General features: G+C 46.8%; 1 protein-coding gene across 4 annotated transcripts in view; it reads left to right on the top strand.

The window, feature by feature from the left end:
• The window catches only part of LOC121542785 (cytoplasmic dynein 1 intermediate chain 1-like), a 27389-nt gene extending 18274 nt beyond the window's left edge, over positions 1-9115 (top strand). For all 4 annotated transcript variants that reach the window (XM_045208552.1, XM_045208551.1, XM_045208550.1 and 1 more), the window contains 6 exons: positions 4515-4628; positions 4900-5033; positions 5339-5483; positions 5702-5842; positions 7794-7919; positions 8123-9115. In XM_045208552.1, coding sequence (XP_045064487.1) covers positions 4515-4628; positions 4900-5033; positions 5339-5483; positions 5702-5842; positions 7794-7919; positions 8123-8233 — 771 coding nt within the window. In that variant the 3' untranslated portion in view covers positions 8234-9115. The remainder of the gene's footprint in view (positions 1-4514; positions 4629-4899; positions 5034-5338; positions 5484-5701; positions 5843-7793; positions 7920-8122) is intronic.
• Positions 9116-9767: the final 652 nt, after the last annotated feature.

Genomic DNA, 9767 nt, shown 5'->3' with positions numbered 1-9767 from the left:
TGTAAGCTAACAACACCTCCCTCCACACTGTGTTAACAAACACCTCCCTCCACACACTGTAAGCTAACAAACACCTCCTCCACACACTGTAAGCTAACAAACACCTCCCTCCACACACTGTAAGCTAACAAACACCTCCCTCCACACACTGTAAGCTAACAAACACCTCCCTCCACACACTGTAAGCTAACAAACACCTCCCTCCACACACTGTAAGCTAACAAACACCTCCCTCCACACACTGTAAGCTAACAAACACCTCCCTCCACACACTGTAAGCTAACAAACACCTCCCTCCACACACTGTAAGCTAACAAACACCTCCCTCCCACACACTGTAAGCTAACAAACACCTCCCTCCACACACTGTAAGCTAACAAACACCTCCCTCCACACACTAGTTAACACCTCCTCCACACACTGTAAGCTAACAAACACCTCCCTCCACACACTGTAAGTTAACAAACACCTCCCTCCACACACTGTAAGCTAACAAACACCTCCCTCCACACACTGTAAGTTAACAAACACCTCCCTCCACACACTGTAAGCTAACAAACACCTCCCTCCACACACTGTAAGTTAACAAACACCTCCCTCCACACACTGTAAGCTAACAAACACCTCCCTCCACACACTGTAAGCTAACAAACACCTCCCTCCACACACTGTAAGCTAACAAACACCTCCCTCCACACACTGTAAGCTAACAAACACCTCCCTCCACACACTGTAAGCTAACAAACACCTCCCTCCACACACTGTAAGCTAACAAACACCTCCCTCCACACACTGTAAGTTAACAAACACCTCCCTCCACACACTGTAAGCTAACAAACACCTCCCCCTCCACACACTGTAAGCTAACAAACACCTCCCTCCACACACTGTAAGCTAACAAACACCTCCCTCCACACACTGTAAGCTAACAAACACCTCCCTCCACACACTGTAAGCTAACAAACACCTCCTCCACACTGGAACAGTTAACAAACACCTCCCTCCACACACTGTAAGTTAACAAACACCTCCCTCCACACACTGTAAGCTAACAAACACCTCCCTCCACACACTGTAAGTTAACAAACACCTCCCTCCACACACTGTAAGCTAATAAACACCTCCCTCCACAACTGAAGCTAACAAACACCTCCCCTCCACACACACTGTAAGCTAACAAACACCTCCCTCCACACACTGTAAGTTAACAAACACCTCCCTCCACACACTGTAAGCTAACAAACACCTCCCTCCACACACTGTAAGTTAACAAACACCTCCCTCCACACACTGTAAGCTAACAAACACCTCCCTCCACACACTGTAAGTTAACAAACACCTCCCTCCACACACTGTAAGCTAACAAACACCTCCCTCCACACACTGTAAGCTAACAAACACCTCCCTCCACACACTGTAAGCTAACAAACACCTCCCTCCACACACTGTAAGCTAACAAACACCTCCCTCCACACACTGTAAGTTAACAAACACCTCCCTCCACACACTGTAAGCTAACAAACACCTCCCTCCACACACTGTAAGTTAACAAACACCTCCCTCCACACACTGTAAGCTAACAAACACCTCCCTCCACACACTGTAAGCTAACAAACACCTCCCTCCACACACTGTAAGCTAACAAACACCTCCCTCCACACACTGTAAGCTAACAAACACCTCCCTCCACACACTGTAAGCTAACAAACACCTCCCTCCACACACTGTAAGCTAACAAACACCTCCCTCCACACACTGTAAGCTAACAAACACCTCCCTCCACACACTGTAAGTTAACAAACACCTCCCTCCACACACTGTAAGTTAACAAACACCTCCCCTCCACACACTGTAAGCTAACAAACACCTCCCTCCACACTGTAAGCTAACAAACACCTCCCTCCACACACTGTAAGCTAACAAACACCTCCCTCCACACACTGTAAGCTAACAACACCTCCCTCCACACACTGTAAGCTAACAAACACCTCCCTCCACACACTGTAAGCTAACAAACACCTCCCTCCACACACTGTAAGCTAACAAACACCTCCCTCCACACACTGTAAGCTAATAAACACCTCCCCTCCACACACTGTAAGCTAACAAACACCTCCCCTCCACACACTGTAAGCTAATAAACACCTCCCTCCACACACTGTAAGCTAACAAACACCTCCCTCCACACACTGTAAGCTAACAAACACCTCCCTCCACACACTGTAAGCTAATAAACACCTCCCTCCCACACTGTAAGCTAACAAACACCTCCCTCCACACCTGTAAGCTAACAAACACCTCCCTCCACACACTGTGGGTTAACAAACACCTCCCTCCACACACTGTAAGCTAACAAACACCTCCCTCCACACACTGTAAGTTAACAAACACCTCCCTCCACACACTGTAAGCTAACCAACACCTCCCTCCACACACTGTAAGCTAACAAACACCTCCCTCCACACACTGTAAGTTAACAAACACCTCCCTCCACACACTGTAAGCTAACAAACACCTCCCTCCACACACTGTAAGCTAACAAACACCTCCCTCCACACACTGTAAGTTAACAAACACCTCCTCCACACACTGTAAGTTAACAAACACCTCCCTCCACACACTGTAAGCTAACAAACACCTCCCTCCACACCTGTAAGCTAACAAACACCTCCCTCCACACACTGTAAGTTAACAAACACCTCCCTCCACACACTGTAAGCTAACAAACCCTCCCTCCACACACTGTAAGCTAACAAACACCTCCCTCCACACACTGTAAGTTAACAAACACCTCCCTCCACACACTGTAAGTTAACAAACACCTCCCTCCACACACTGTAAGCTAACAAACACCTCCCTCCACACACTGTAAGTTAACAAACACCTCCCTCCACACACTGTAAGCTAATAAACACCTCCCTCCACACACTGTAAGCTAATAAACACCTCCCTCCACACACTGTAAGCTAACAAACACCTCCCTCCACACACTGTAAGTTAACAAACACCTCCCTCCACACACTGTAAGCTAACAAACACCTCCCTCCACACACTGTAAGTTAACAAACACCTCCCTCCACACATGTAGCTAACAAACACCTCCCTCCACACACTGTAAGTTAACAAACACCTCCCCTCCACACACTGTAAGCTAACAAACACCTCCCTCCACACACTGTAAGCTAACAAACACCTCCCCCTCCACACACTGTAAGTTAACAAACACCTCCCTCCACACACTTAAACTAACAAACACCTCCCTCCACACACTGTAAGTTAACAAACACCTCCCTCCACACACTGTAAGCTAACAAACACCTCCCTCCACACACTGTAAGTTAACAAACACCTCCCTCCACACACTGTAAGCTAACAAACACCTCCCTCCACACACTGTAAGTTAACAAACACCTCCCTCCACACACTGTAAGCTAACAAACACCTCCCTCCACACACTGTAAGCTAACAAACACCTCCCTCCACACACTGTAAGCTAACAAACACCTCCCTCCACACACTGTAAGCTAACAAACACCTCCCTCCACACACTGTAAGCTAACAAACACCTCCCTCCACACACTGTAAGTTAACAAACACCTCCCTCCACACACTGTAAGTTAACAAACACCTCCCTCCACACACTGTAAGCTAACAACACACACTGTAACTAACAAACACCTCCCTCCACACACTGTAAGTTAACAAACACCTCCCCTCCACACACTGTAAGCTAACAAACACCTCCCTCCACACACTGTAAGCTAACAAACACCTCCCTCCACACACTGTAAGCTAACAAACACCTCCCTCCACACACTGTAAGCTAACAAACACCTCCCTCCACACACTGTAAGCTAATAAACACCTCCCTCCACACACTGTAAGCTAACAAACACCTCCCTCCACACACTGTAAGCTAATAAACACCTCCCTCCACACACTGTAAGCTAACAAACACCTCCCTCCACACACTGTAAGCTAACAAACACCTCCCTCCACACACTGTAAGCTAATAAACACCTCCCTCCACACACTGTAAGCTAACAAACACCTCCCTCCACACACTGTAAGCTAACAAACACCTCCCTCCACACACTGTAAGCTAATAAACACCTCCCTCCACACACTGTAAGCTAACAAACACTTCCCTCTGCCTCTCATATACTCTACTGTAGCGTGTTTATATCAGTGTGACCTCTGGGGCCGTATCAAACTTTTTAAAGTAGGAGTGCTGATCTAGGATCGGGTCTCCCGTGTCCATGGAATCTTATTCTTTGTCATCTAAAAACTCCTAATCTGAGATGCTTAATATATACGTCCCCTGATCTCTGATTCAAACTAGTTTGTTAGGCTTCTTTTTTTTTTACCGAATTCAAAAAGATTTCAAACAGATTTGTGTTAACCTCATCCCCAGGCCAATTGCGTATAGGAAGCGTTGGGAGGAAGTGTCTGGGGAAGAAGATTAGATTTGTGGTTACATATCTAAGAACTGAGCTACTGTTTTTTTCCTCTAGCACCCAGTGTACTGTGTGAACGTGGTGGGTACCCAGAATGCCAACAACCTGATAACAGTGTCTACTGATGGGAAGATGTGCTCCTGGAGTCTAGACATGCTCTCTCAGCCACAGGTGAGCAGAGGGGCATCACGTTGCTACCTAAATGACACCCTGTTCCCTTTATAGTGCACTACATTTGACCAGGGCCCAAAATTAGTGCACTGTATAGGGAATAGGGTGCCATTTGGGACGCAAATATCTCGATAAACTCCAATTAATTCTCCTCAGAGAATGTATCTAAATAAATTATTTAATTATATATTATTATCCATAAAGAAAATGACTAGTATTTGTCTTTGTTCCATGTTTATTGAGATAAACTACATGAGCATGCCTTTAACAGGAGAGTATGGAGCTGGTGTACAATAAGTCCAAGGCTGTAGCAGTGACAGGAATGGCCTTCCCTGCCGGAGATGTTAACAACTATGTGGTAGGAAGCGAGGAAGGGATGGTGTACTCTGCGTCCCGCCACGGCAGGTTAGTGAGCTGAGGCGCAACAGGGACAGTTATTTATAACATCAATGTGTCTTCATGTTTCCATAGAAACTGCACATGACGTTGGGGGGATGTGTGTAAAGTCAGTCTCTCAAATGATCTATATTTTACAGTGTTTTTTATTTTTTTACAAGTGAATGCAACCTCATGAAGTTGATGTTATTTTATTTTTTCATAGAAACAGCACAAGACGTTTGGGATTTTGTGTGTATCCTTCGACCAACCAACCTACTCTATCTTAAGGCTCATTGTACTAAGTGAATGCCTTGTGATGTTGTTGTGTGCAGTAAAGCAGGTATAGCGGAGATGTTTGAGGGGCACCAGGGCCCAGTGACTGGGATCAGCTGCCATAACGCTGTGGGCACTGTCGACTTCTCACACCTCTTCATCACGTCCTCCTTTGACTGGACAGTCAAACTGTGGTCAACCAAAGTAAGACAAGTCTCTACTCAGGGTATTATCCCTGTTCCTTGATCTACAATTTAAACGAACAATTACAAGACAATTATAACTGCCACTCAAGGCCCCAAAGAACCCTCAGCAGTATCAACATTCCTTGTGTTGTCTCCATAGAATTAGAATGAAATAGAATTCTCATTGAATAGAATTCTCATTTGTCATTATGTCTGTGTCTGCCTCTCTCTCTCCAGCACAACAAGCCACTGTACTCTTTTGAGGACAATGCAGACTATGTCTATGATGTCAGTTGGTCCCCTGTGCATCCGGCTCTCTTTGCCTCTGTGGATGGGATGGGCCGTTTGGACCTGTGGAACCTCAACAATGACACTGAGGTGAGTCACACATCCTCATTGGTTACTTTACTTACTAATGGCCCATCGTTCCTTTGGGAGCATAGGCCATCGATGACTCCTCTCCATCACACTCTGTTCTAGGCAGTCTCCTCCAGCTGGTTCCTCTCCATCACACTCTGTTCTGGGCAGTCTCCTCCAGCACATTCCTCTACATCACACTCTGTTCTGGGCAGTCTCCTCCAGCTGGTTCCTCTCCATCACACTCTGTTCTAGGCAGTCTCCTCCAGCTGGTTCCTCTCCATCACACTCTGTTCTGGGCAGTCTCCTCCAGCACGTTCCTCTCCATCACACTCTGTTCTGGGCAGTCTCCTCCAGCTGGTTCCTCTCCATCACACTCTGTTCTGGGCAGTCTCCTCCAGCTCGTTCCTCTCCATCACACTCTGTTCTGGGCAGTCTCCTCCAGCTCGTTCCTCTCCATCACACTCTGTTCTGGGCAGTCTCCTCCAGCTGGTTCCTCTCCATCACACTCTGTTCTGGGCAGTCTCCTCCAGCTGGTTCCTCTCCATCACACTCTGTTCTGGGCAGTCTCCTCCAGCACGTTCCTCTCCATCACACTCTGTTCTGGGCAGTCTCCTCCAGCACGTTCCTCTCTCCATCACACTCTGTTCTGGGCAGTCTCCTCCAGCTGGTTACTCTCCATCACACTCTGTTCTGGGCAGTCTCCTCCAGCTGGTTCCTCTCCATCACACTCTGTTCTGGGCAGTCTCCTCCAGCACATTCCTCTCCATCACACTCTGTTCTGGGCAGTCTCCTCCAGCACGTTCCTCTCCATCACACTCTGTTCTGGGCAGTCTCCTCCAGCACATTCCTCTCCATCACACTCTGTTCTGGGCAGTCTCCTCCAGCTGGTTCCTCTCCATCACACTCTGTTCTGGGCAGTCTCCTCCAGCTGGTTCCTCTCCATCACACTCTGTTCTGGGCAGTCTCCTCCAGCTGGTTCCTCTCCATCACACTCTGTTCTGGGCAGTCTCCTCCAGCTGGTTCCTCTCCATCACACTCTGTTCTGGGCAGTCTCCTCCAGCATGTTCCTCTCCATCACACTCTGTTCTGGGCAGTCTCCTCCAGCTGGTTCCTCTCCATCACACTCTGTTCTGGGCAGTCTCCTCCAGCTGGTTCCTCTCCATCACACTCTGTTCTGGGCAGTCTCCTCCAGCATGTTCCTCTCCATCACACTCTGTTCTGGGCAGTCTCCTCCAGCTGGTTCCTCTCCATCACACTCTGTTCTGGGCAGTCTCCTCCAGCTGGTTCCTCTCCATCACACTCTGTTCTGGGCAGTCTCCTCCAGCTCGTTCCTCTCCATCACACTCTGTTCTGGGCAGTCTCCTCCAGCACATTCCTCTCCATCACACTCTGTTCTGGGCAGTCTCCTCCAGCTTGTTCCTCTCCATCACACTCTGTTCTGGGCAGTCTCCTCCAGCACATTCCTCTCCATCACACTCTGTTCTGGGCAGTCTCCTCCAGCTGGTTCCTCTCCATCACACTCTGTTCTGGGCAGTCTCCTCCAGCACGTTCCTCTCCATCACACTCTGTTCTGGGCAGTCTCCTCCAGCTGGTTCCTCTCCATCACACTCTGTTCTGGGCAGTCTCCTCCAGCATGTTCCTCTCCATCACACTCTGTTCTGGGCAGTCTCCTCCAGCTGGTTCCTCTCCATCACACTCTGTTCTGGGCAGTCTCCTCCAGCTGGTTCCTCTCCATCACACTCTGTTCTGGGCAGTCTCCTCCAGCTCGTTCCTCTCCATCACACTGTGTTCTGGGCAGTCTCCTCCAGCTGGTTCCTCTCCATTACAGTTTTTCTTAGTTAATTGGTTACCACTGTACCACATTATTTTATACTGTACTGGATGTGTATGATGCAGAATAGGATTGGATCATATTCCTACACAGCTATCTGTTGTTGGTATGTAAGATAATATGAAACTTTTTTTAAAGGTGCCCACAGCGAGTGTGACTATCGAGGGGGCGTGTGCTCTGAACCGTGTGAGATGGGCGTCGGGAGGCAGAGAGGTTGCCGTGGGTGACTCGGAGGGTCGTGTCTGGATCTACGATGTGGGAGAGGTGAAATAATGAAGTCCATAATTGAAAGGGTTCTAACAATGAGATAATGGGTGCTGTACCTGAAACAAGATGGAACTCATTGTCTTGTTGTTGTGCCTTTTGATTCTTATTCACTTGTTGCTGAAATGTGACACATTAGTAGACTTAGTTAGCCTACTGTCGTTTCTGTCCAATATGTGACTGACCATGTCTGTCTCCTGTAGCTGGCAGTGCCACACCCTGAGGACTGGAGCCGCTTCGCCCGCACCCTGGTTGAGATCCGTGCCAACTGCGGTGATGGAGAGGAGGAGGGGGCCGTGGAGCTGGCAGCCTGAAACCTTCTCACTCTCTCATCAATGGATGCACCGTTTCAGGACTGACACCCTGATAACAGACAGTTACAGATAACAAACCGCAGTTTACTGACATAACAACAGCAGCATGCATGCTTTAGTGAGATTCAAGTCACCGTGATCAGACTGACTCCAAGCGTATGCTCCATAGATCAAAGCAAGAAACAACAATTTGCCCAGGGCAACAACTGTTCTTATTGGGTTATTTATTTGTTATTGGTTAATTAAACAATTGATATTTATGTGCTTAATATCAAAATCATATGACTTGCAATGATAATGTGCTTATGGGTCTGACGTGGGTCTAAATGTTGGAGTAAGCTAGATATGATCCTTATATTATACTCAAGACTACTCATGAGGTTTGATGATCAGATTCCTGTGATCTGTTCATGTTGTTCTTTCATCCAGGTTATAAATGCGGCATCATTGTTTTCTCAAGATATCCAAGTTAACCTGTAATAATGTTTTTGAAGTAGCTCTGGGCTTATCAGCATGCTAATTATTACATTTTGGTTGCTGTTAAACAACTTTGTTTTGTTTTAAGGAATACGTCTAAATATGTATGGCTTTTTGCTGTAAAGACTACAATTGACAATAAAATAAGGATAACTTAAATACCGAACCAGATTGTCATAATTGATGGGGGAAAATGTATGGAGAGGATCCAGAAATCTAACAAAGCAGCCTATATGGGCTACTGTAGTAGAAGCTTTAGGGTTATGGTTGAAGATAATACATTTACAGTGTGTGTTGAATTGTACATTTTATTACCATTATTAAATGTTCCACCTATGCCATTTCTGTGTTTGATTTTGAATCGAAAGATTTGTACAGTCATTTGAAATAAACCATCCCCAGTCAGCTACTGTAGGCTATTGATTGAGGTCAGTTGAAGCATCATCATGTGAATGTACTGTGCGTCCTACTTTGAGAATTGACCTATTTCGAGCGTATGAAAGAGGTCATCGTGGTAAAGAGGTGGCTTTATTCTTTCTTTGTCCACTGTCGTTGACTTCTTATTATAGCTCAGTGGTCATTGATGGTCATTTTCGAACGTACGCGACTCCACGCAGCAGGCGGAGTTCTGTTTCCATGACAATTACGTCAATATTAGTGTCGGGTAACTAAAGGTCATGCTAAAGACAAGCGCGAGTCAGACAGAAGGAAACAGAATGGCGGAGGTAAACTTAACTGTTGTGCTTTAAAACGGCAAGAAATTATCGTATTGTGTGGCTTCTGTGTCGTTTCGTTTTCGTGGTACTTGGTTTCTTCTATTCATGGTCGCGGGAAGGACACAGTCTGAGCGGAGCAAAGCCTCGCTAGTAAGCCTGAAGGAGTTTGACTTTACTCGGAAGGATAGCTCAGCTGGCTAGCTGAACATGCTAATCTGCCAGATGACTTTTTGACAGTGTTTTTGCTAGCCAGTTAGCTAAATGACAGGCGACTAAAGCCAAGTAAAGAACTGTAGTTAGCTACCTAGTAATCCATGTTTACGTTGAATATTGTGAAGCTA

Source organism: Coregonus clupeaformis, chromosome 28 (assembly GCF_020615455.1).
Source record: "Coregonus clupeaformis isolate EN_2021a chromosome 28, ASM2061545v1, whole genome shotgun sequence".
In the NCBI taxonomy this organism is placed as follows: domain Eukaryota; kingdom Metazoa; phylum Chordata; class Actinopteri; order Salmoniformes; family Salmonidae; genus Coregonus; species Coregonus clupeaformis.
The sequence above is the reverse complement of the archived record's forward strand: the minus strand, read 5'-3'. Positions and strand labels throughout refer to the sequence as shown.